This window comes from Pezoporus occidentalis, unplaced genomic scaffold (assembly GCF_034315485.1).
Source record: "Pezoporus occidentalis ecotype Australia unplaced genomic scaffold, CSIRO_AGI_Poc_V1 ctg17, whole genome shotgun sequence".
Lineage (NCBI taxonomy): Eukaryota > Metazoa > Chordata > Aves > Psittaciformes > Psittacidae > Pezoporus > Pezoporus occidentalis.
The window spans coordinates 3,476,188-3,503,464 of NW_026913531.1; the positions used below are offsets into that span (position 1 = coordinate 3,476,188).

The 27,277-nt window shown below is 41.9% G+C and overlaps 2 protein-coding genes across 2 annotated transcripts in view; one reads left to right on the forward strand and one right to left on the reverse strand.

Moving 5' to 3' along the window:
* Nucleotides 1-27,277, forward strand: part of TRHDE (thyrotropin releasing hormone degrading enzyme) — a 702,876-nt gene that overhangs the window by 628,542 nt on the left and 47,057 nt on the right. The gene's annotated exons all lie outside the window — the stretch shown is intronic.
* On the reverse strand, nucleotides 12-12,842 carry LOC134161082 (insertion element IS476 uncharacterized 39.2 kDa protein-like). The gene is made up of 3 exons (XM_062613624.1): nucleotides 12,683-12,842; nucleotides 11,808-12,494; nucleotides 12-116 (listed from the first exon to the last, which is right to left on the reverse strand). Exons 2-3 carry the CDS (start codon nucleotides 12,396-12,398, stop codon nucleotides 12-14), a joined length of 696 nt encoding a protein of 231 aa, XP_062469608.1. The 5' UTR covers nucleotides 12,399-12,494; nucleotides 12,683-12,842.

A 27,277-nucleotide genomic window follows, 5' to 3' on the forward strand; every position in this document is an offset into this window, starting at 1 on the left:
TGTGAAATCAATCATCCAGACAAATCCCACATTGGGGTGTAATTTAAACTAACAAATCCTTCAAAAGCCATGAATTCTTCTGTCACACTAGTGCTACCTGATGCTTTAAGTTGATGCTGCAACAAGAAAAGTAAAGGCATAAATGAGAACTAGTATGACATTGTGAACCCACAGTATTTGTGTTTATAGTATCGCCAAGACATGCCAGCAATGTATGCTTTTGTTTTAAAAGTTAGTAATTTTGAAATCATCTACATAAGGACTTTCACAGCTGGTTCATGAAGAATATTTGTAGTTGGAAATGAAATCCAGTATATTTGTATAATCTAGGTCAAATCACAATCCCTTGCATCAGGAAGAAGATATCAACTGCAGACTTTGTTCTCAAGCTAAAGACAACATTATGTTCTAGCCTCATTTATGAGGGGAAAAAAATCCAGTCCTAAAAGGAACACATTTGCAAAGCCACTGAAATGAAACGTACTCTAGTAAAGGGAAAAAAAAACAAAACACTCAAGCTTTTTTTAAACAGAAGAGTAAGCTGAAAATCTTCTAACAAGCTCTACCTGACACCATTTTGTCTCAAGTATTTAAGACTTCGATAACCTGATGATACTGCTGTATCATTCCAACAAAAAATACATTTCTTTGGGGCTATATTTTAATGGGGAGGAAAAAAAAGAAAGCTTTAATGTTTTGACTTTTATCGAGATCAAATTAAATTACAGAAGGAGACACCATATGTCCAGAAATCTTGAATGATTGTTGGGGAAAAAAAGGCATTTCTTTCAAGCTGAGTGACAGGTTGTAGGAGGTTGAATAACATGGTCAAACATTCAGAGTTCGGTTGGCTGAAAGAGAGAACGACATTATCAGAGAAAAAAATCTTTCTTTCCCATCACATTTAATTAACTCAGAACACTTCATGAAATACTGTGACTTGGCAGCATGACTTGAAATTGATAGAAACATAGCTTTTTTAAAGTCTGGCTGCGTTTTTGTAGTACAGGTCCATAGTTACCAGTTTACAATCAAAATGACAGAATTTAGCTTTTATTTATAGCCAGTTTAAAAATAGCAAGCCAAATTCTGGTACTCTCTTGCCATGCCTCTTATATGAATAACGCAGGACCCAGAACATCTCCCTGAGATATTCCTTTTAAGCACAACATGGAGATATTCCTTTTACACAGCAGAGGGTCAACACATACAGTCCTAATCTGCCTTTGTACCATCCCAGTAGAGGTCATCAGTGGGAGAATGGGAGACTTTCAGCTTGTGAAACCCTCTGAGCTACCCTGGATTGCCTGGGGTCTAGGCATCTAGGACTCTCAGAGTCCTACAAACTGTAAGGATAGAGCAACCATGTACTGCTACTTCCCCAGAATACTCTTCAGAAATCTGAGCTTTAAGAACTTTCAAAATCCAGAAGTGCTTTTAAGCAAATGACCTAGAATGACATCTCTTTCCATGATTCTTCTCTCATGGTTTGAACCCATGCAAGGACTACACTTGGATTTTGAAAATAATATAGCTGTGAATTCTGTTCTGGTGATACAGCCTTGCGAGCAAGTGCAAATGGCTCCAAGCTACTCTCCAGTATGTAACAAGAGCCACTAAGTTCTCCCAAATGTGAAACCATAGCCAGACCAGGAATACCTAGGAAACTCAGAACACTTGCCTTCTGAGCTGGACTGCAAAACCCAGAGCAGGCTGAATAGGTTTTTGAACAATATGGTCCAGAACACAGAATATACAGAAATTTGATCTGCATCAGCAGTTAAACAGTAAAGCAGAAGACTGAAAAGAGGACTATAATAATTTGCTATTTTCAGCAGAGAAGCACTCAGGAGGCTGGGTAATACTGACAATGACCCGGGATGCCATGCTAATAAAGGAAAAGGATGTTCTTTCCGCCTGTACCAGATGGCTATGGGACCAAAAAGTCTTGTGTAATTCTTTATAGAAGAAAAAAAAAAAACATGGCCAGAGAAGCCCACCGCCCACTTTCAAATATGTCTTCACATGTAACACTGGTTTTCTGTAATTCACTTAAAGCAAGGTGTTTGCTTTACAGTGTGGTACGTGCTCATGTTTGCTCTTCAATATACTAATGTAAGTGCAGTAAGCCACCCTTTTTACCTAAGCTTGATTTACATGGCAAGCTAATGTCATGTTTGCTTCTGCTAAAAGACTAGTTCTTTAACAATATAGTGCCTCATACATGTTCATCAATGAAACAAGAGGGGTGGGGAGGTTGTTGTTTTTCCTTTCCTTGTAAAAGACAGAAAGAGTGGAATTCATCTAACAAAATGCATATGTGTACAATGTAGGTGTCGCTCCCTTTTGTAATCAGTGGAGAAAAATAAGCACTTAATGTATATCATTCATTTTACCCAAGTCTAAAACAGATGAGGTGCCCCTTAAATATGTTTGTTTTTTTTTCTCTCCACTGAGCCTTTTTCAGAGTGCTTTCATTAAATACTGTGCTGATTATTCTGTAAAATCTTCTGTGTGACTCTGATGGTTTTTTTCCTCTTTTTCCTCTTAGCTTGTTGCCTTCTGCTGTCCAGTGCCCTTTTTTTTTGCTGTTATTTGTTGCTACAATTTATCACATCAGATCACAGCTCTGTTTGAAAATTTGTCCCCTGTTATGGGTACTGGTGTTTTTTGAAAGGATGTCTTAAGGCACAACTAGGCCATTGCTGTCCTACGTCTAATTCCATATGCAGTTAAATACTCTAGAGGATATTAAGTAATACAAAAAAAAAAAAAAGCCTATTTATTAAATATATTAGCTATGTGATTTGTAGTCGCAATGAAGCTTGACTTAACAGAATTAACTACAAATATCTAAATAATTAGTGTTTAATATTTGTACCACAGTTTCAGAGAACTTGATTTTGGTCAAAGCTTAATTTACTGGTTGTCTAGTGTACATGAAGGTTTAATAGCTTCTTTAAGCCTGGGACATGAGGCACCAGGAGCCTATTCTGTCGAATGCATCAGTTGTTTAGGTAATACCATTCACTCCTGAAGTCTAATAAATCCCACATGGAACAGATGAAGGAGAAAAAGGGAGATTATATTTAAATTAAGGAAAGCCTAAGTAAATCAGTATCTTCTCTTAGCAGGAAGCAAATAGGCATTTTAATTCCCTGGAAAATTTCCTTTAAAAAATAACATGCTATCAAAACCAGATTTAATGCTAAATATTTTGAGACTGTCTGACATACTTGGAATAATAAATTAGTTGGATATTCTGTCTCCTGCACTCACTTCCCCTCTGCCCTATAGATCCCTTTGACTGACTGTCATTTTGGATGCTGACAAGAGGTATTAAATGAGGAGTATACTCATCACAGATTGTTTGCAGAGTAAAATACACCCTTATTTTCTGCAGAGCTGAATAGTGAAATGGGTTTGCATTGCAGGTCTTTGAGGTCTAAAGATGCTGCTCCACATTCTCAATTCTAAGGAAAAAGTACCACCATAGGTATTCACAGAGCTTGAAGCTTTTTCAGTAACTTTTAGTGATTCTGCTCTTCAACACCTTTCTCAGCCATGGCTCTCAAACACTTCTTTTTTTTCAGTAGAATCGTTACAGCTCTATGTACCAATAGTGCTTTTATTTCCTATGAATGTACTATTCCTGTAATACACATGAAATTCCAAGCAGAAATCTAAAACACCTATTGGCAAATTGACAGTACTGAATGTGTGCATTTACAAATAGATATTTTTGCTAACAATCTAGGATTCAATTGTAGCTTGGTCACAAACCCTCAACATGAAAAAGCACATATTTGCAGCTGCTGCCAGAGCAGAATAGAAACCAAATTGCTGGCAATTTGGAGTCCTGATCCTGCTGTTAGCTTCCCTTTTGTCTTAGAAAAGACAAAGCATGGGACTAAACACTTTTCTAGTTTATGTTCTTGGTTCAATGTTGCTGAAAACACTGAAAGCCTAGAATTGACTCACAAAATTCAAACCAAAGCTATGGGTCAGGATGAATCCTTCCAAAAAAGGAATAATGGGAAGCAGAGAAGTGATTTCCGAGGACAGTTTCTTCTATCTTTTGACTTTATAGAGAATATGATTGTGCAGAGAGGTTCTCCCTTTCCATGGATACCAAGGTCCTCCTTCGCTTTGTAGACTGGGAGCTACCAGAAAAAAACCCAAAGTAAATACAGACAAATGCTGATGCAGCTTGTACACAGAAAAAAACATAATCTGCACCAATAAATCTGTATAGATTTTACATGTCTTCATGGACAAATAATTCAACATAGGTGCTCATTGTATTTTTGTGACAAAACCAGGCTAATACAATCTTTAGATCTTTAATAAATGAGTGCATTGAAATGACTTGACTTACATACAAATTTAATGAAACACTGTGTACAGCTCTGGTATGCTTGTTTTAAAGGAGATTTTGCACAAGTTGCAGCATAACAGATTTTGGAGTATTCTGAATTGAGCTATTAAAAATGCATAACAGGAAATTATACTATTTGCTTGTCTTCAAAGCTGAAAATGGACAGAAAACAATTGTTTTATATAACAAAACCCTCTCTCGTTAGGGCTTTTATTCAGAAATCTAGGTAGTAAATGCTGCTCACAATTCTGAAAGCCTGAGACAGGCGAGGAAATATCTGACATACGTAGCAATGACAAGTTCTAGATCTCAACTGTTTTCAGCCTTGTGGTGATACAAAGATGACTAAAATGTGTGGAAAAGGATGTTTGTAACTATAACAATTCCACAGTTCTAATACATGGAGTAAGTTCCATAAGCTAGTAAGCTTCAGATGCAGCTCAGCAACACCAGCCATGGCAACATGAGTGACATCCTTAATTTTTTAATATGTTAGGAAGCTTTGAAGACTAGACAAAAATCCCCTGAGTGGCCATCTAAAAGAATGGAATCTACTTTATCATAAAGATATAGTGATAGGTTTAAGCACCTAAATATTCTTGTGGACTGAAAATACTACAATGGACAACAATACAATAAGTATGAATGGCTAGAAACCAAAGCCAGACAGGTCCAAATTCAAAAATAAGCATAAATTTACACACTTAGTAATCAATCATTGGAACAGACAATCAGAAGAGGAAGTAGCTACTCTGGCTTTTCTTGTAGTCTAATCAAATCATCATTCCCTTCAGGAAGGCAGATTTTTACTAAGGTACAGCTGTTTGGCTCAAAACTAATTTAATATGGCAATAGCAGAATGAAAGAGAAATAGGAGGAAATACAATAGAGGAGATTGAAATTGAATTGAGAAGATTGAAATCTGGGTTTAAACTATAAGAATTTTAATTAAGATAGGATTAAAAAGTAAAATCTGTCAAAAAAAAAAAAGAAAAAGGAAAGAAAACAAAAAAAAGCAGTTTTCAGGGGGAAAAATTACAAAACCTACATAAGCAGACCTTTTTACTTTTTTCCCCCAAGTAAATATTATTTTGCACAAAAGCGTAAGAGAATATGTTTGCCTTCCTGCTATTCCAATTTCCCTTGTTTTCTTGAAAGAAAAAAAGCCCCCCCCAAAAAAACAACAAAAACCCAACCCCCCAAAACAATAAATTACATATTTTCTCAAAACCTCAGTTTGACCAGGTAAGAATTTTTTTTTGGCAGAATATGCTTAGCCCAAATTCTTTTAATGATAATATTACACCCTTGGTATAATATTTCAATGGTGCTGGCTGCACCATTGAAACCTGATAAAATGGTGAAAAAAAAAGGAGGGGTAATGGTTAGCATTGCAGATCAAAAAGGATAGACTAGATCATGGTTTGTATTTAGGTTTTTTGACATGGTTTGAAGGGGCTGGATTTCAGTTGTTTGCTGAAGTAGATTGGCACATAAAGTGTCTGACTTTTGTGTAAAATCAGAGTTTTAAAACCATTTAGTATTTTAAGGATTTGTGACTTCTGGTCAATCTTTTCCTACAAATCCATTAATGCTTCTGACCTTCTGCTTCTGCACCTTAATGAACTGTTAATTAAGATAGTGTTGCACTTTATGCAGAGATTCTTTTCAATTCCATTAATTTGAATGAAATTACATTTTTAATAGCATTAACTTGAAGGTCAACACTTTTTCTTTGGCTTAAGCTTTTAAATCCTTATTGGGATGTCAGTTTGCAGAGCAGGGAGAGGCAGAAAAAAAAAAGCCATTTGCAAATACTGCCATTTCCATTCCAAAATGTGTCAGCTTTACCAGCTGCATAATTCAGCCCTCGTTTTTCCCTTTACAATGCTTTTCTGTAGAACCTGCTGAAATTTATTAGTAGCATGTTTATGGGTGACCCAGGGCCAGGCTTTGTGTGAAAAGAAGCGTCAAACATCACACCTGCTTGTGAGGAGTTAAACATAGTCACAGTTTAAAGAGCACATCACAGAAGATAATCCTGCTTGCTCACATGACCTGTTGGCATTCCTTTTTGTTGTCTTCTTTGAGCAACTCATAAAGCCTCTGGGCTTTCCAAAGAGGTGGAAGGTTTACTTTTTTTTTGAATTTTAAGGTGTCTCTTGAACAACTAGTCTTTTAGTTGTGAATCTGTAATCCACAGTAATTTAGGGTTATTTATTCAGATAAGAAGGCCAGCCAGGGTCATTTGAAAGGTAGTGCATTTGAGAAGATCTTTTATTTTATTTTTATATTGTTATTCCAAGGACAGTATACCGTCGCTCCTGTTCAAAGGTGCTCTTTTCATTACTGCAGCATCTCAAAGATTCACTTTCCCTAAACAGAAAAATGCAGTGGTCACTTCACAATAATGCCTCTTGATTATTGCTATAGAAACAAAAAACATGAAAACTTCTATGTGTGCGCATCTGTAGACACAGGTATGTATGTACACATTTAAAGGGAAAGGACTTCCCACCATCTCATATATAGAGCTGGCAATTTTGAGATTTCTGTGGAGGATACCCCAGGAAAGGATGAAAACCATCTTGATGAGGAGAGAAAGGATGAAGAAAGCATGTGCATATTTCAGAGGAAAAGTAGAACTTCAAAAAGCTGTGTAAACCTTTTACAGTGAATGCTATTTTTGATAACAGAAGCAAATACCTGGGCCAGTAAACAATGTGGGTTGGGCTGTGAAATTTATGTTTGGTGTTGGGTTGAGGAAAAGAAGGAAAGTATTACTGGAAAAGGACAGAAATGTCACCTTAACAAAATCTTGATGCTAATCTCCCCATGGGATTTTTAGAACAAGGCACCAGCGGTCACACTTTATAAAGGGAGAGCACTGCTTTGCCTGAATATAACCCTGCCCCTGTTTTTACCAGCTTGAGGGAAAAACAGACTGGATCTTTAGTCAAGCAAATGAACTAATGTTTTCCTAACACATATTTTTATATCAAGATAGTTTTTCTACATTGTCATAGCAAGACACAGCTTGTTTACAAGGAGAGTTTGTCTGAGCATAGGATAAGCTGTCAGAGTGAAAAAGCATCTATGAAATGCAGCCTGACAAAAGGTTTTATGATCACCTGAAGAGCATCAGCAATTCTAAAGATGTTATCTGAAGAAGGAGCACCTGAAGATGGAGAGAAAAGAACTGAAGAAGCAGCAGCTAGAATAATGGAAGAGGTAGTCCTGACAGTTTCTGGAAAGACTATATCCAGATGCAGAAATTAATTATGACGTAGGATCATAGGGGAAGCAAAGCAAAGCCAGAAAGCCTACAGATTTGAGAAAAGGGAGATGATAGAGGGGTAAACAGATTCTGTTCTACAGTCGGAGCCTGAAAGTGAGGCAGGACTGAGCGATAATCCTGTAGGTTGGAGTTCTGCCAGTAGAATAAAACATGAAATTGCAATAGCATCTTTCAAACCTAACAGAAATAGAGGATGAGTTTTTTAATTGACTTTGTGTTTAGAAATGTTTGAAATGGTACAGGGTTGGTAGATGATCAGTGGTGGACAGAGAATTTTTTGGGCTATATATGCATAGGAAATAGAAAGAACTATACAGAAGAATTAGGGAGATGGGGGCAGTAGAAACAAAAGGATGAATTATCAGAGAAGTGCATGAGAGAGTTACTACATGTGCCTGAAGAACATGTCAAGAGATGGGTTGCTTTGTCTTGTGCATACTGGTCACAGTACCTTATCACTGTTATTACCTAGTTTCAGGCAGCCAAGTTTGAGAGTTTTGGCCTACTGTTTGCACTCTTAAGTCAAGAGTAAACTCAGAAAGCTTTGAAAGTGATTCCATTAAGGTCAGGATCCTTCCCAATAAGCAAATCTTGTAGTTACTTTTAATACTGAACAGAGCATCCTTAAGAGAACTCACCACTTCCCCTGTTTGGCTAAAGTTAGAGAAAGGCAGTTGGGCTAGATGAACTTATGCATCAGAAGTAATATAGCTTCTCTTAATATCTTATGTTGAAGGTGTTAGGCAGAAAAAAAAACATTGTATATAAAGACAAGAGTCGGTTGTTAGTATAATTTAAATCTAATTCAGTAATTGTTATTAATCTATAAATAGTTGTTACAGAGATAATAGCATGTAATAAGAATACTTGTATACAGAAAAAAAACTCAGTAATAGTAATAATGTAGTTAAATAAAATAGTGGCGCTATGGTGATACGTCAACCTCTGATGTTTTTATGAGGAGGCATATGTTGTTGACAGTTTCTTCTTTCCCCTCACTCTAGGATTCACTATGTGTGATTTTTATATATTTAACACCATGTTTTTTCTCTCTTGTTCTTCATTGATCTACAGCTGCATGTTGCATCCAAATTTACTATATGTGGTAACAGTTATGTATTAGATGCTCTTTCTCTTTTTTTCTTTGTTATCTGTAAAATCAATTTTGTTCAGCTCCAGGTATACATTTTTTCAACTGAGCTTTGGTGAGTTATTTATGAGTATATGGTATCCTGTGTCAAGCCTGTACCCTATTTCTTACCATCCCATGCCTACACTCCTCTATGCCAAACCCATACGGTGACATTGTTTCTCAAAGCTTCTGCTGTTTTACCAAAGTTTCTGCTATGTCCACACTACTTCTTGATGCTAGAGGTGATACTGTATAAAGACACACAGAACTAAAACAAATTCACCTTAGATACCTGGTGAATTAGAGAAAAATGTTGTTAGAGCTAAACCAAGTAAAACAAAGCACAGGCAGGTCAAGAAAAGCTCAGGCAGAGTGGACCTGACAGCCTTTGTCCTAAAGACTGGCAAACTCTGTACAGAGCTTATTGCATGTTACTAGCAATGGCAAAGCCATATTACAGGTTGACGTTACAAAGGAAGTTAGAAAGAGCACAAGTTGAATTTGCTCCTGCTAGAATTTCTTTAAGTTTTTCTACTTGTGGAACCTAGAGTTTTCCTAGCTACAACACTGAGAAGATAATTCTGAGAACTTATTTCTGTACTTGATTTAGTTTACGATATTATATTATATTAGAAAGCAACCTCTGAGATTTTTTGTCCAAGGTCACTAATGGGCACAAATTCTTCTCATCACCCTCACCTATTGCTCTCATCATCACAAAATTTTTGTTCCTTCTTTAATCTCTTTTTTATCTTTTTTCGGTACATGTGTATGTTATTTCCACAAGATGCCCCAGGTGACATTTTCTATCAGTTCAGTATCAACATATTTTATTCAAAGATTGCTTCTTTCTGTTATGTTAGGAGCTAGCAAAATCTGTCTTTCTTTGCTTCTCTGACCAAAGATCAGGTATTTCACAGATATGTTTTATTTCCAGTTGAACTGCCACCATCAGGGGTGAGCACCAAATACTACTGTATTTGACATCTAAAATTCTTTAGATAGTATGTCGAAATAAAGATGTCAGCGTATGCTGAAATAAAGATTCCAGCATATGGAGTGAAAAATGTAAAGTAACATTCTATTCTCTGTTTTATCCTAATGCACAATGCTTCTGAAAATAGATGCTGTTCGCTATTTTCTCTCTGGAGTCAATGACCTTCCTTCTAATCCTTTACTACAACTCTCTCTAGATTTTAAAATCTTTGAAGCTGCTGCCTCACCAACTTAGAGCTTTAAGCAACACAAAATGCTACTGCTGTAACACAGTATTAATTTTCATAGTGGAACTGCTGATAAAATAAATTATTTTCCTCATGACAAGAAGTTTCAGACAGAAAATCTGAACATTTCCTCCCTACTTTCATGATTTTTATTGTTTAGCTTGTTAGTTGGGTTTTTTTAGATTAGGGATCCTCTACATCAATATTTCCCCTGAGTATAATTAGAAGTGATATCTTCTTAAGGTGAATATTGATTTGCATACGACTATCATCTTCTTCACTGGAAAAACTTCAGAGTAAAATTTCTACAACATCCAGTTTATACATTTTTGCTATTCTTATTTATACCACAGTATCTATGTGTATTAGGTTTGCATGGCAAGGATTTGGTAATGGGGGGCAACAGGAGTGTTTTCTGTGAGAAGATGTTCCGCCATGTCCGGCAGAGCCAACGTCAGGCAGCTCCAAGAGAGACGTGTTGCTGGCCAAGTCTGAGCCCATCAGAGATTGTTTGCAGCACCTCCGGGGTAAAGTATTTAAGACGGGGAAAAAAATTGCTGCACAATTGCAACTGCAGACAGGAGAGAAAAATGAGACTATGTGAGAGCAACAGCTCTGCAGGCACCCAGGTCAGTGCAGAAGGAAGGGAGGAGGTGCTCCAGGCACCAAAGCAGAGATTCCCCTGCAGCCTGTGGTGCAGCCCATGGTGAGACAGCTGTGCCCCTGCAGCCCATGGAGGTCCATGGTGGAGCAGATCACCCCCTACAGCCCATGCAGGACCCCACACCAGAGCGGGGGGATGCCTGAAGGAGGATGTGACCCCACGGGAAGCCTGTGCTGGAACAGGCTCTTGACAGGGCCTGTGGCCCTGTGGAGAGAGGAGCCCACACTGGAGCAGGTTTGCTACAGGATTGGTGACCTCACAGGGTTCCCAGGCTGGAGCAGTCTGTGCCTGAAGGGCTGCACCATGGAAGGGACCCATGCTGGAGCAGTGTGGGAAGAACTGCAGCCTGTGGGAAAGACTCACACTGGAGAAGTTCATGGAGGACAGCTTCCTATTGCAGGGAACCCACACTGGAGAAGGGGAAGAGTGTGAGGAGTCCTTCCCTGAGGAAGAAAGAGCAGCAGACACAACATTTGATGAACTGACTGCAACACCCATTCCTCTGTGCTGCTTGGGAGGAGGAGATAGCTAAATCAGGAAAGAAGTTGAGCCGATGAGGAAGGGAGTGATGCGGAGAAGCTTTTAAGATTTGGTTTCATTTCCTGTTATGCTAATCAGACTTGATTGGTAATAAATGAAACTAACTTCCACGACTCGAGTCTGTTTTGCCTGTGACAGTAACTGGTAAGTGATCTCTCCCTGTCATTATCTCAGCCCAAGAAGCTTTTTCATGTTTTCTCTCCCCTGTCCAGTTGAGGAAAGAACTGCCGTGGTTTAAGCTCAGCCGGACACCCAGAACCACGCAGATGATCGCTCCCCCCCGCCTTCCTCCACCCCGCTCCCAGAGGGATGGGGAGGAGAATTGAAAGAATGTAACTCCCATGGGTTGAAATAAGAACAGTCCAGTAACTAAGGTGTAACACAAACCACTGCTGCTACCACCAATAATAGCAATGATAAGGGAAATAACAAGGGGAGAGAATACAACCACTCACCACCCACTGACCGATACCCAGCCCGACCAGAGCAGTGATCCATCCCTTCCGGGTAACTGTCCCCATTTTATACACGGGGCATGACATCTTCCCCAGCAAATTCTTCATGTGCACTACAAGAACTTTATTCCCTTCTACAGTATATAAAAGTTCTGACTGGGCTGGACCAGCCCTGTTGAGAGATCCTCTGGTGTTGACCAACCAGGTGGCCTTTGGTAAGTGTGTATCCCAATGCTTGAAAGTTCCCCCACCCATTGCTTTCAGTGTAGTTTTTAACAGCCCATTGTACCGTTCAATTTTCCCAGAGGCTGGTGCATGGTAGGGGATGTGATATACCCACTCAATGCCATGCTCTTTGGCCCAAATGTCTATAAGGTTGTTGCAAAAATGAGTCCCATTGTCTGACTCAATTCTCTCTGGGGTGCCGTGTCGCCACAAAATCTGTTTCTCAAGGCCCAGGATAGTGTTCCAGGCAGTGGCATGGGGCACAGTGTATGTTTCCAGCCACCCGGTGGTTGCTTCCACCATGGTAAGCACATGGCGCTTGCCTTGGCGGGTTGGTGGCAGTGTGATATAGTCAATCTGCCAGGCCTCCCCATATTTATACTTCAACCATCGTCCTCCATACCAAAGAGGCTTTAACCGTTTAGCTTGCTTAATTGCAGCATATGTTTCACACTCATGAATAACCTGGGCAATAGTGTCCATTGTTAAGTCCCCCCTCGATCACGAGCCCATCTATATGTTGCATCTCTGCCCTGATGGCCTGAAGTGTCATGGACCCACCGAGCCAAAATAGTTCACCTTTATGTTGCCAATCTAAGTCCATCTGAGTCACTTCAATCTTAGCAGCTTTATCCACTTGGTTGCTCTGCTGTTCCTCAGTGGCCCGACTCTTGGGTACATGGGCATCTACATGGCGTACCTTCACCACCATGTTCTGCACCCACACAGTGATATTTGCCACAGTGCAGCAGCCCCGATGGGTTTACCTCTGTGTTGTCAGTTGCTCTGCTTCCATTGCTGCAACCACCCCCACAGGGCATTTGCCACCATCCATGAGTCAGTATAGAGATAAAGTACTGGCCACTTTTCTTGTTCAGCAATGTCCAAGACCAGCTGGATGGCTTTCACCTCAGCAAACTGACTCAATTCACCCTCTCATTCAGCAGTTTAGAATCATAGAATCATAGAACAGTTAGGGTTGGAAAAACCTTAAGATCATCTACTTCCAACCTCCCTGCCATGAGCAGGGACACCTCACACTAAACCATATCACCCAAGGCCTCATTCAACCTGGTCTTGAACACTGCCAGGGATGGAGCATTCACAATCTCCCTGGGCAACCCATTCCAGTGCCTCATCACCCTAACAGGAAAGAATTTCCTCCTTATATCCAATCTAAACTTCCCCTGTTTAAGTTTTAATCCATTACCCCTTGTAATGTCACTACAGTCCCTAATGAAGTGTCCCTCCCCAGTATCCTTATAGGCCCCAGGCAGATACTGAAAGGCTGCTATGAGGTCTCCACGCAGCCTTCTCTTCTCCAGGCTGAACAGCCCCAACTTTCTCAGCCTATCTTCCTACGGGAGGTGCTCTAGTCCCCTGATAATCCTCATGGCCCTCCTCTGGACTTGTTCCAACAGTTCCATGTCCTTTCTATGTTGAGGACACCAGAATTGCACACAATACTCTAGGTGAGGTCTCACAAGAGCAGAGTAGAGGGGCAGGATCACCTCCTTTGACATGCTGGTCATGCTCCTTTTGATGCAGCCCAGGATACGGTTGGCTTTCTGGGCTGTGAGCGCACACTGCCAGCTCATGTTCATTTTCTCATCGACCAACACCCCCCAGTCCTTCTATGCAGGGCTGCTCTGAATCTCTTCTCTGCCCAACCTGTAGCTGTGCTTGGGATTGCTGTGACCCAGGTGTAGGACCTTGCACTTGGCATGAGGTTGGCATCAGCCCACCTCACAAGCGTGTCAAGGTCCCCCTGGATGGCATTCCTTCCCTCCAGCGTATCAACCGAACCACACAGCTTGGTGTCATCAGCAAACTTGCTGAGGGCACACTCAATCCCACTGTCCATGTCAGCAACAAAGATGTTAAACATGACTGGTCCCAAAACTGATCTCTGAGGGACACCACTCGTTACTGGTCTCCAGCTGGACATTGAGCCATTGACCACAACTCTTTGTGTGTGGCCATCCAGTCAGTTCTTTATCCACTGAGTGATCCACCTATCAAATTGATGTGTCTCCAATTTAGAGACAAGGATGTTGGCTGGGACAGTGTCAAGCACTTTACACAAGTCCAGGTAGATGACAGAAACTGCTCTACCCCTGTCCATCAGTTCCATAGCCACATCATAGAAGGCCACCAAATTGGTCAGGCAGGACTTCCCCTTAGTGAAGCCATGCTGGCTGTCACCAAGCACCTTGTTGTTTTTCATGTGCCTTAGCATGCCTTCCAGGAGAAACTGCTCCAAGATTTTGCCAGGCACAGAGGTGAGACTGACTGGTCTGTAATTCCCGGGGTCATCCATTTTCCCCTTCTTGAAAATGGGGGTTATATTTCCCTTTTTCCACTCATCGGGAACTTCACCTGACTGCCATGATTTCTCAAATATGATGGCCAGCAGTTTAGCAACTTCATTTGCCAGCTCCTTCAGGACCAACGGATGGATTTCATCAGGTCCCATGGACTTGTGCACCTGCAGATTTTTAAGATGGTCTCCAACCAGATCCTCTCCTACAGTGGGTGCAAGGTCTTCATTCTCACGGTCCCTGTGTCTGCCTTCCAAGACTTGGGTGGTTTGGTCAGAGCCTTTGCCAGTGAAGACCGAGGCAAAGAAGTCATTCAGAACCCCAGCCTTCTCCAAATCCAGGGTAGCCAGTTCTCCTGAGAGCTTCCTGAGGGGGCCTACGTTGTCCCTAGTCTGTTTTTTATTTGCTATGTACCTGTAGAATCCCTTCCTGTTATCCTTAACATCCCTAGCCAAGTTTAATTCTAACTGGGCCTTAGCTTTCCTAACCTGGTTGCTAGCTTCCTGGACAGCATCCCTGTACTCTTCCCAGGCTGCCTGTCCTTGCTTTCACATTTTATAAGCCCCTTTTTTCATTTGAATTTTCCTCAGGAGCTCCTTATCCATCCAAGGAGGTCTCCTGACCCTCCTGCTGCACTTCCTTCTAGTTGGGATGCAACACTCCTGAGCTTGTAGCAGGTGATCCTTGAATATCAACCAAGAGTCTTGGGCCCCCCTGCCCTCTAGGGCTATATCCCACGAAACCTTACTAAGCAGGTTCCTGAAGAGGCCAAAGTCTGCTCTTCTGAAGTCCAGGGCAGTGAGCTTGCTGCACGCTCTTCTCACTGTCCTGAGGATCTCAAATTCGACCATCTCGTGATCGCTGCATCCAAGGCTCCCCTGGAGCATCACATTTCCAACGAGCCCTTCCCTGGTGGTGAGCACAAGGTCAAGCACGGCACCTCTCTTTGTCGGCTCCTTTATTACTTGCAAAAGGAAGTTGTCTTCCACACAATCGAGGAACCTCCTGGATTGCTTGTGCCGGGCCGTACCATCCCTCCAACAGATGTCAGGGTGGTTGAAGTCACCCATGAGAACAAGGGCCTGTGAGTGTGAGGCTTCTCTTATCTGTCTGTAGAGTGCATCATCCGCAGGTTCTCCTTGATCAGGCGGTCTGTAACAGATCCCCACAGTAATGTCTCCCATCACTGTTTTCCCTTTAACCCTGACCCACAAACTCTCTGTGGACTGCTCACCTGTCCCCAGACAGTTCCATACTCTCCAGCCTATCCCTAACATAAAGGACAACTCCCCCTACCCACCTGCAGTGCCTGTCTTTTCTAAAAAGCCTGTATCCTTCCATTCCAACACTCCAATCATAGGAGCCATCCCACCATGTTTCTGTGATGCCTATTATATCATACCCCCGTAGACGTGCATACGTCTCTAATTCCTCGTTTGTTCCCCATGCTATGGGCATTTGTATAGAGGCATCTGAGCTTCAACTGAAGCCGGCTCATTGGCTGGAGCAGCTGGGATATCTCTACATTGCTCTGAGCATTTATTATAGGTGCTGCCAATCGACTGGATGTGTTGGGATGGAATGATGCCCCTCCTCCCATCTAGTTTAAAGCTTCCTTGACCAGTCTGGCAAGCCTCCTACCAAAACTGCTCTTCCCCTATCAGCTCCACCCGCCCCCAGTAGACCTGGCCTACAAACTTGGGTCCCGTGTTCAAGACACCCAAACCCCTGGCTATGACACCACCCTTTTAACCATTTATTAACCTGGCTAATCCTCCCACCTTTTTTTAGGTCCTCCCCTGTACCCTGGAGAATTGATGAAAAGACCACCTGAGCTCCAGAGCCTCTAACTACCTCTCCCAGGGCTCTGTAGTCCTTCTTTATGTTCCCCAGGCTACTACTATCTGTGTTCCTAGCACCCACATCTATCACCAGGAGTGGGTAATAGTCCGTGGGACTTCCTGGAGCAGGCAGCCTCTCTGCTGCATCCCTGATCCGTGCCCCCGGTAGGCAACACACCTCCCTTGAGACGGGGTCTGGCCGGCAGACGAGTGCTTCTGTCCCTTTCAAAGTAGAGTCCCCTACTACTACGACCCGCCGCTTTTTCCTAGCGGCACCAGTAGAGATCTTCTTTAGCAGTGCACCAGCCGGCTGCTTCTGGCTCCAGTGCGCTTCCTCATTAGTCCCCTGCAGGACAGCAAAGCGGTTCTGTGTGGGGACAGGGGATTTAGGGGGAAGCCCCTTGCTTTTGGTTGTCCTTTTCCTTCTTTTTTTTGTTGTTTTTTTTTTGTCACTGATTCCCAGCTTGCAGGGTTAACGGCCTCCTTCGTTCCTTCATGAGCTAGAGGGGAAGCTCGAGGCCCCTGCACAGTTTGGGCCAGGTGCAAGCATTCCTGCTTCCTCTGAGCTTCCCTGACATCTCGCAGTCTATTGACAGCATCCCGCAGCTCAGCCCCTGCTGCAGGAGCACCTCCACCAGGGAACACCGAGTGCAGCCCTGCCCGTTGTGCACCCTCCCCTCACCAGACCAGTGCAGGCACTCTCTGCACTCCCAGCTCTGCACTGCAGCCTCCCCTCTCGTCGGCTCTGTCTGGGTGCCTACGCTGCCACCACCGGGGCAGCCAGAGCAGAGCCCCCAGACGGGGCCCTGATCATACGACGAGTGCTCGCCATCCCGCTCGAACTGCTGCGCAAACTGCCTCACCGCGCTCCCTGGGGCAGGTTTTTAACCAGTCAGGGCTGGTGCTGCTGCTTCAGGCTCCGTCCCCCGTGTGTCAGCTGCTCGCTCTCGTCAGATGAGCTGCCGGCTCCGGGCAGGTCCTGTCGAGGACTTGAGGCTCCCTCGGTGGCCCTTGTCGCTCTGAGTTGGGGCTCCTGGACGGATCTCCCCCCCCCCCCCCCCCCCCGCTCCGGTGTTGAAGGCGTCCTCTCTCAAGCTACTCACCTCAGCAATTCTGCAATTCTGCAGCTTGTTGCTGGGGACTCCATACAGTTGCCTTCCATCTCTGATGCTTCCAAAGCACTGGAGGGGCCCAGTGGACTAGATACTTGCCCATACTGTCCCACACACCCTGCCACTCATGACTGTCCAGCCTCGGGGAAAATATCTTAGTCCTCCTATATCGTTGTCTAACCCTAGACAGGACCCAAACACAACTCTGCTTAACTTTCAAGATCAGATGAAATGGTCGTGGATAAAACATACTCCGTATGCATGCCACCATGGTGATCCCCATCACAATCAGCAGACAGGTCTCAAGGGTACCCAAAGGCCCTTCAAAACCTTCAGAACTCTCAAATGATGCTATAAATGGTCTGGTGGGGTGGCTGGGAAGGTAAGGGAATGTCTCCTTCACAGGTTGACCATCCAAGGAGGGGAAAAAAGATGTGTAATTGCTAAACACTTGTATTATATACCTCCCAAAGTATAGCGGTGGTGACCACACTGGGAACACAAGCCAGATCAGTTTCATGATCAATGAGTCTATTGTATTACAAGTCATTACCATAAAGTACAATGAAACAAGAACCTTAGCCCAAGGCCCCCAGCCAATAAACACTAACACAGCAAATACTGGCTGTAAGATACGATACACTGAAACTGTGAGATCAGGAACAAAAACTTTGAGAGCCAATATATCAGCATTGTGATGAGTGACTATTAATCCAAAACAATTAATGCTTATCACAAATACAATTAGACACACACTGGTCAGATCTGTCGTTATCTCAACCCTTCGTGCCCCATGTTGCTCACCAAAAAGAACTGTCATGGTTTAAGCCCAACTGGCAACCCCGAACCATGCAGACCATCACTCATTCCCCACCCTCCCCTTCCTCCCCCAGCTCCCAGAGGGATGGGAAGGAGAATCGAACGAATGTAACTCCCACGGGTTGAGATAAGAACAGTCCAGTAACTAAGGTATAACACAAATCACTGCTGCTACCACCAATAATAATAATAATAATAATAATGATAAGGGAAATAACAAGGGAATAGAATACAACCACTCACCACCAGTCGACCGATACCCAGCCCAACCTGAGCAGTGATCCACCTCTTCCACGTAACTGTCCCCAGTTTATATAGTGGGCATAACATGCTGTGGTATAGAGTACCTCTTTGGCTAGTTTGGGTCACGTGTTCTGTCTTTGCTTCCTCCTGGCTTCCCCTCCTCCCTGGCAGAGCATGAGACTCAGAAAGTCCTTGGTCAGAGTAAGCATTACTGAGCAACAACTAAAAACATCGGTGTTATCAGTGCTGTTCCCAGGCTGAAAGTCAAAAACACAGCACTGCACCAGCTACTAAGAAGGAGAAAAATGACTGCTGCTGCTGAACACAGGTCAGGAGGGGAGTGATAAAGTGGTTTTGGTGGGCATGTGTTGTCCAGCCAAGGTCAATCTGTCACACTATGACACATCACGTCAAATATTTGAGAATCTGAACCGTCATCCACCAGGTTTCTTCTGAGATCATTTTTATCTTGAATTTTATTTTAGTCTACTCCCACCTGCAGACCCTTTCAGTAAGGAACAAGAGATATCTCATTTCTAATATTACTGTGAATAAAACTTTTTTTCTCTGGGCATATTACAAGAAGTTCAAGAAGGAATACTTTCACTTTCCTGTGTAAAACATATAATCACAAAACTGAATCAATACAAATTTAGGTTCATCCTTTACTTAAATTAGTTGAATCACAGAAAACAAACAAAATAACCAATTAAAAAGCAAAGTTTCATTTAGATCCCAAAAGAAGAGTAACTACAAACTTTTTTAAATTTGAAGACTCATAATTAAATGCTGTTTAGTTGACCTCACATTCGCGCTCCCAGGTTTTGAATTTGTTTTGGTTATGCTTAAACTTACCAAAACCATAGACAAGTGTATGTTGGAAGCAGGCATCTTTTAATAAACTTTAACACAAAGCTTCAAATTTCACCACAGAAAGATAAACTTTTCAAGCTCTCTTCTGCTTGACATGCCCACATCTAGTGTAAATTCATGTGCAGTTTTCGTGAGATGGAAAAATTAGAGTATATGGTTTCTGAAATGCTTGAGAATTCTGAATCTTCTCTGTTTAGTGGCCAAGAACCCAAAGGACTTGCTTATAGTTCTGCGGAGATGTTGCCATATTTTTGTCAACACTAAAAAATCCATCTTGTCTTAGAAAATAAAATGCTATATGGACTTGCGTCCCTTCTAAACACTGGTGTTTAGTGTATTCTTATCACAATATCAATGGAAATAAGCATTTTTATTTGCAAAAGATAATAGTACTATACATTTTTGTCTGTAGTTTCAAATAACCTATTACCTAGCAAAGACTACATGGGAAGATACTCAGCCTGCACGTGTACAAACTCTGTTCTTTGTTAAAAAAATATTTTTTTCAAGACTACTGCTTTTTGGTTTTGTTTTGAAATAAAAAAAATATTATCTAGACTGCTTTAGCAAGTAGATTTTCTAATTCATCGGCTAGCCAAAAGGTTTCAAAATCCCTGAATAATTAACAGGTATTTACAAGAAGTAGCTCTATAAGGAGCAGATTCACTAAAGATGTTTAGTCAGTCTTAATAAAGGCAGGGACCTTAGAGGGTGATTGAAAGTCAAATAGAACACTGAAACAAGGGCAGAAAGGGAAACAGCAGACCAAAGCTGATTGCCAGCCCCCACTGAACCTTGCAGGAGAAAGCCTCTGTGCTTCAGCCCATCCCAGCATCACTCCTGTTGTGAGTACCTAATCTAAATACTTATAACTGCTTCATTATAACTGGTGGTGAAGCTCAAAGTGAATATTAACTGGTCTTGGGTTTTAACAACATTTCTTCCTAGCTAAGTTACTTAAGTGGTCTATGAGTCTATTCAATTTCCAAGCTCAGGGGTTTAACTCCAGTACTTGAGCTGTGTTGATTTCGTTGTTCAATATGACTTGCTCAAGATTATACTTAGCAAGTACTACATGTATTGTAAGCAAATCTGTAAAGTGTGTCTGTGCCTACTAATTTCCTTCATGTAAAGGAAATAAATAACCTGTTCTTTGTGCTCAGGGCATTCTGACTGTTTCAAATTTCTGATAGTGTAGATTTACTTTGGCTGATCTTCGTAATGCTTGTTTGGTTCACATCACTTCGTAAAATGTCTGCGTAAGACACAGTAGAGAATTGAAAGCTCATAAGCAACTTGCAGCTGCCTAAATTACAAGAAATATGATAGCTCTGAGTCTGGTTTCTTATTTACATTCTCTTATTAAATAGGCAATAAACTAGAAGCTAAATGAAATTTAATATCTTGTCCATTTTTCTGTGCATTATCTTTTATGAGTTTCACAAAAGCACAGCAATGAGTGATTTACTTGATTAATTGGTCAGACAACTAGAAGAAATGGCTAGTTAGCTATACATAATGTCTTGGTAAATGCAGGGTTCCAGGACATCTCTTCTGTGAAAGAACTGTGGTTATTTCAGAAGCGATTAATTCTGAGATATTTCTAATACTATGCATATACAGAAGTAATAGAACTATTAAAGAAAATGGTGTGAAGAAAAGACCTTGACCCAAATTCATCTCTGGGGTAGTTTCAATGATTAGAGAGGAGTCGTGCTAGGAATAAACCTGACCCCTATGTCAGTTTTTTAAATCTGAGTGATTTTTAAAGGTAGTAGAAAAGACTTTGTGAAATTACAGATGTTATTTAAATAACGGTGTGATTCAAGAGGATGTGAACATATGCTCAAGCGTTCAGCTAATGTGACAGAGCTCAAGACCCTGAACAGAATGAGCACTTTAACCACTACAAGTATTTAGGCATTTTATTGAGGTGGCATCCAGTAGACTGTGGTGAATAACAGACAAGAAAAAATTTCTCTGGGCTTGTTTGAGACTAAATTAAAAATAACATAATTGTGAAGCAAATTGTAACAGGGAGGATCATATATTACAGATGCAATCCCAAAGAAGATACCATTCAAAGTGCTTCAGAAATATTTCGTATGTTTTCTCGTTGGCTGACCCTGCATGTAGGCAGGATAAGGGGTTTTCTGGAAGCATCAGAGATGAAAATGTCCTGGTAGGGACTGATGAAGTGGAAACTGAAAACCAGCAATGGACTGTCCTGAGGAATGAAATGGAGGTTGCAAGGCACAGTAATTCACAGGCAACTTTTCTTTCATTGTTTGCATGTGGAAAGGTTTAGGGCAATTAAGGGGACAGTTCCTAACCACATTCATATGTCGCACATAGAACGCAGATTGTTCTCAAGCTCCCTGCGCAGATGCAGATCTCTTTTAACTGGGTATATCCTTCTGCTGCACATTTGCTTAGCTCTGATGAAAATGTCTGAGTTCAATAGTCACAGTTTCCTTTGTGTTCTCCCTGAAGTGTGGCAACAGCGATAGCTCAGAAGTGGAGGCTGGTGCTTTGGGGAGCAATGAGCTTCCGTGTCTGTTGCTTCCCAGGGCTGTTGCTCCAACACTGGGTCCTCCACCGGGGCCTGTTAACTCTACCCTTTATATGGGAGTATATAGCTTGGCAAACAAAACTGGTTCCCTCTGGTTAGTGCAGAAGTTGGGTCCCATCCAAGAAGCGCAGCAGTTGGAGTATTGTTCATGCATCATCTTGTTTCTGGAAGAGTACTGCACATCAATGTGCCTTTTTTCTTTCTTTCTTTTAAGTTATTATTTTAATTTTCTACTGTATTTGCACCTTGCTGGTGGGAAAGTCCCAGGTCACAAGCATCATGCTTAACATCTTACACACTCTCTTTCTAACTCAGGACAGAAACAATTTTCCTCAGTCACTAAACATACCTCTTATAGAATCATAGAATCATAGAATATGCCTCTTAAAGGCATACAATTTATGGAAGAGGTTACATTTGGCAGCCACAGAGTGTGATACCACTACATGAAGAATTTTCCCAGTGGTTTCAAGTCAGCATACTGAAAAAGAGGTTTGTAATATCTCAGACCGTATAAGAGAAAAACAATACCGGAATAAAGTAAGACTATCACAAAATCCAGTACTGACAGGAACTGGAGCTTCAGAAACAGATGCAAGGAATTTTGTGCTCATGCAGCTGGAAAACAAGCTGCATGAAGGGTGCATTTTATCTTAACCCCTGGTTAAGTATTGGCCAGCTCAGCTTAATCCTTCAATTATCGGAGTTTCTATCCCTTATAATTACCAAATACCAGTGCCAGCTCTGTGATCACTTACTGCATTGGTGTTCAAAGTTATCAGCGGAGCTACATAAGAGGAGACTGTACTAATATCTACCTGTAGAGAGGGAATCCTCAGCCCCATGAAGCAATGCAGACCATGGAGCCCAGAGCAACAGTGTGGGAGGTGCAGATAAAACAACTTACAGCTGATGAGATCAACTTTCATAATTAATTTCTGGAGCAAACTGAACATATCAGGAATCTAATCATGTTTAGGGGAGCATTTTTCAGTGTAGTGCTTGTTAGAGATTACTCATTTCAGAAAGTGACGTGCAAAAATCTGCTACTTGCTTCTCACTCAATAAGGCCGTACCATAAATAGTATTTTCTATTTACTTTGTTGGAGAGAAAGTCCAAGAATAAAGAAAGCTTAGCAGAACTCTTTCTTTTGATGATCTATTTCATGAAAAATTGTTCAATTGGAACGTGCAAAAAATACCTGTTAGTGCAGACAGAGAAGTTATGCAGAGTTGTGCTCAAAAATGAAGATTTATTTCTTATAAAAAGATAATATGATGTTTAGGAATACAAAAAAATCCAAACCCCAACCCAAATGGAAACCTACAGTGGCTATTATAGAGAAAAGATAATCACAGAAGCCTCTCTCTGTGAATGTCTGTCAGCTTGAAGCTGAATATGAGTAAGGATAAATGCTGCCCAGGCACAGAAGGCATGTCGGAAGTGACCATTAAAAAGTTCTCAGATAATGAAGTATCCTCTTCCCCTTGACAGAAATGATGAACATGAATGGCCTGGCTGATATTACTTAGTCTGAAAGAGTTCAGATCTGCTTGCTGAGCTGTTACTTGTTAGTGGATGCCATGCAGAAAAACAGGATCACAATATATCAACCCTGTTCATCATAGAGTTCTGCTGAGAGCATTTTAAATACATTAGCCTCCAAATGCACCAGATACTTCCATTTTAACAGTTTATATGCTGCTTTTTTGTAAGTAACCAATAGGCTATTAGCCACATGGTTTTCTGTGGTGTACCAAAAGTAATAACAGAAATCTGGAATTACTTATGATCAGAAATGGGGTACTCTACACAACATACTAGAAAAAAAAATATTCATAAATAATTTTGACAAAACTCCTATTCACCCTTCTTGCACAAGCCTTTAGTATTTTGTTGTACTGAAAAGAAAAACACAACATCTCAGGGAATGTTAAAAAAAAAAACCTGACAAAAGATTTTATATCAAAAGGGAAAGCTTGTAAATTTATGTGCACAATTTTCCATTTGAAATTCTATTTAGATATCTTTTGTTCATTCTGGAAAGACCTATGTAAAATGTGTTGCCTTTACTTGCCTATCGGTTCTGCTGAAACAATTAAACTCTTGTATTATAGAATGAAAAGGAAAAAGTACAATTTGTTTTCCTTTCACAAAGTCGAAGATTTAAATCTATGGTCTATCACTTAAATAGGCCCCATGTTTAAAATACGGTTCTTGCATATTTTGGACAAAATTTATGTGTCAATATACTATTCCCCAAAACAGATAGACCATTCTGCACAAAGAAATGGCTGATGGTAGAAATGTCCAATAAATATCTAGGAAACTGAAAATAGCAGGAGCAATTTTTATGTGTAATGCAGTACATTTTATGAGGAAAAGTTTTTGTAACATATACAGAATTACACACTATTTGCCCCCTTGTGTTAATGGAAGCTGTTCATATCACTCCCTGCATGCTATGCTGAAAGTACTTTGCTCCCCCAGGTCTCACAGTTAAAACCAATTTGGTATTGTAGACTTTCGACTGATTCAGAGCAACAGAGAGATAAATGGATGTTTAATGCACAGGCATTGCAAGTCTGATCCTAAAACCCACTGAAGTCTGTGGGAAGCTTTCCACTTCTTTAAATGGGAATCAGATTAGCCTCCCAGGCGTCGCTTGGCAAAGACACAGTTGAAACATGTAACAGTGTTTGTATTACAAACATCAACTTTCACTGGGTTATAATCTCAGTCATAAATATTCACTGTGGACTCAGCTCTTGCTATATGCTGTAGACCACTTCTCAAAAGTGGGTTGGATAGTTCATAAGTTATTAGCTGCACAGATCACATTCTTTCAATAGGAAAATACATAAGGCTCCCCAGCGACTATTTATTCATGTGTGGATATATGCATGTGTGTATGTGTGTTTGCATACTGGATGCAGAATGACATGCTGAACAACTCATCACAGAGTGGACAGTTTACCACCACAGTCATTTTGCAAACTTTCCCCATTTCTTTGTTACACAAACTCTGACTGCTACTGTGGGCCACTGCCCCTCCAGTCCAGCTCTCTGAATATGAGACATGGAAAGAAATTCCACCCCCAAAGACACTTATGTTAAAGTGTACATCAGTACCTACCTGTGAGTGAGCTCCTGAGGCACCCACTATAGGCAAAGGTCGTCTAGTCAATACAGTCCATCACACCTAGACAGATCCATCTCAGCCTGAGATACTGGACAGCAAACTGCTCCCTAGCCTTCACAGACTATATTGGCTAGATCTACGCTGCTATAATGATGAAGTAGATTGACCATGGATGGACACCACATGTCCACCAAAGTCATTCTATCACTCCCTTCCCCAACTGGACAGGGGAGACAAAATACAACAAAAGCTTCATGGGCTGAGATAAGGACAAGGAGAGATCACTCACGAGTTACTGTTATGGGTGGAACAGACTCGACTTGGGAAAGTTAGTTTAATTTATTCCCAATCCAATCTGACTAGGATAATGAGAAATAAACATAAATCTTAAAATCTCCTTCTCCACATCCTTCCCTTCCTCACTGGCTCAACTTTACTCCCGAGTTCTCTATCATCTCCTCCCTCTGAGCAATGCAGTGGGATGGGGAAGGAGGGTTGCAGTCAGTTCATCAAATGTTGTGTCTGCTGCTCCTTCTTCCTCAGGGAAGGACTCCACACTCTTCCCCTGCTCCAGTGTGAGGTCCCTCCAATAGGAGACAGTCTTCCATGAACTTCTCCAATGTGAGTCCTTCCCACAGGCTGCAGTTCTTCACACACTGCTCCAGCGTGTGTCCATTCCACGCGGTGCAACCATTCAGGCACAGACTGCTCCAGCCTGGGTCCCATGTGAGGTCACCAATCCTATAGCAAACCTGCTCCAGTGTGGGCTTCTCTTTCCACAGGGCCACAGGTCCTGCCAAGAACCTGTTCCAGAGTGGGCTTCCCATGGGGTCACATCCTCCTTCAAATATCGGCCTGCTCCATTGTGGACCCCCATGGGCTGCACGGGCACAGGTACCTTATCATGGGCTGCACCACAGGCTGCTGGGGCATCTCTGCTCTGGTGTCTGGAGCATGTCCTTCCCTCCTTCTGCACTGGTCTGAGTGTCAGCAGAGCTTTGCTGTCACATACTTTCACTCTTCTCTCCCAGCTGCAGTTGCCATTGTGCAGCAACTATTTTGCTTTCTTAAATATGTTATCCCAGAGGCTCTACCACCACCTCTGATGGGCTTGGCCTTGGCCCGCAGTGTCTCTGTCTTGTAGCAGGCTGGCATTGGCTCTGTTGGACATGGGGGAAACTTCCAGCAACTTCTCACAGAGCCACTCCCAGTAAACACCCCCTCTATCAAATTCTTGTCATGCAAACCCAATACACTATAATGGGATCTTGGAAAACTAGTTCACAACAAAACTTTATGTGTTTTAATCTGGAACAGACTTCCAGATGTGCTGTTTGCATCCGCTACCAGAAAAACGGCTGGAGCTATTTGCGCTCATTGTAAAAAGAGGCACAACAACCTGGAAACCAGTGCACGGGGTTACTTTTCACACTCTTCTCATTCCCCACATTTCTATCAATTCCTGCTGTCTCATCCTTTTCACCTCACTTGATCCTTTCCTAGGGAGCACTGAAGTGTTTCTATTGCTAAGGACTTGACATCCATTTTTTAAAGTAACCAATTCGGATGACGGAGCCCAAAAGCTCATAATCCTCCAGAATCAGGGCAAGAGTAATGAGCGTAACTGAAGATGTGAGATAGCAGTCTCTGATACCCTGCATCAAGAATGGGCACCCACTTTGGAGCAGTAACTTGCTCCTGAGGGGACCATCAGGTCTCAGAGAGAGGGGAAAAAATGTTCTGTTTCTGCTGAGCAAGATATGCCATCTGCTGATGTCACCCCCTCTGAGGTGCAAATAGCTTCCAAGATCCCTGGAAATTTTATTGGTCATCCAGGAGCAGCCATTGCTTGCTGAATGGTGAATGAGTGCCCAGGAGTGTGCTGGTCCTCAGGAGTGGACCAGGGCAAGTATGTTACTGGGAAGCATTTGGCTACCTCAACTCTCCATGGTGGTTCACCATCATCAGGCAGATTGGCTGGGCAATATGCGATGAGATGTCTACCTGACAGCCTGAGTACTCAACATCTGGGAGCAAGTTGCAGGATGTCTTAGTGAGGATCTGGTCAACCCATGTCAGATACTAGCCACCAGCTCTGCCACACTGACATCCTCCTGTCCTTCTAGCCAGAGCTTGTCCCATGTGAACAATCAAGCAGGTCCCACAGGACCTGGAAACCTTTCTCCTGTGCTGGAGTTTCAGGATGAGCTGAAGGTGAAATGCAGCAAATTATGCCTGAATTAGAGAGATACATTACTGAGGAGATAAGTCACATTTAAATAAGTCCATTTATCATTGGACCCACCTGGTGCTTTAGTTTGGTCCCTCAGTCAGCCAAGAATGTGTGACTTGGGTTTCTTTTTCACATTTTGTTATAAGAGTAAACCTTTCTCCAATAGATTTTGGCATCAGCTGTTTCATTTGCCTTTGTTTCAGTG

Bases quoted from the DNA above. Each gene is read 5' to 3' on its own strand.
- LOC134161082 (XM_062613624.1), bottom strand. From the start codon at position 12,398: ATGGACACTATTGCCCAGGTTATTCATGAGTGTGAAACATATGCTGCA. The intron at 117-11,807 runs GTAGTGCACATG...TTCTTGTTGCAG, and splicing joins TAGAAGGGAATAAAGTTCTT to CATCAACTTAAAGCATCAGG.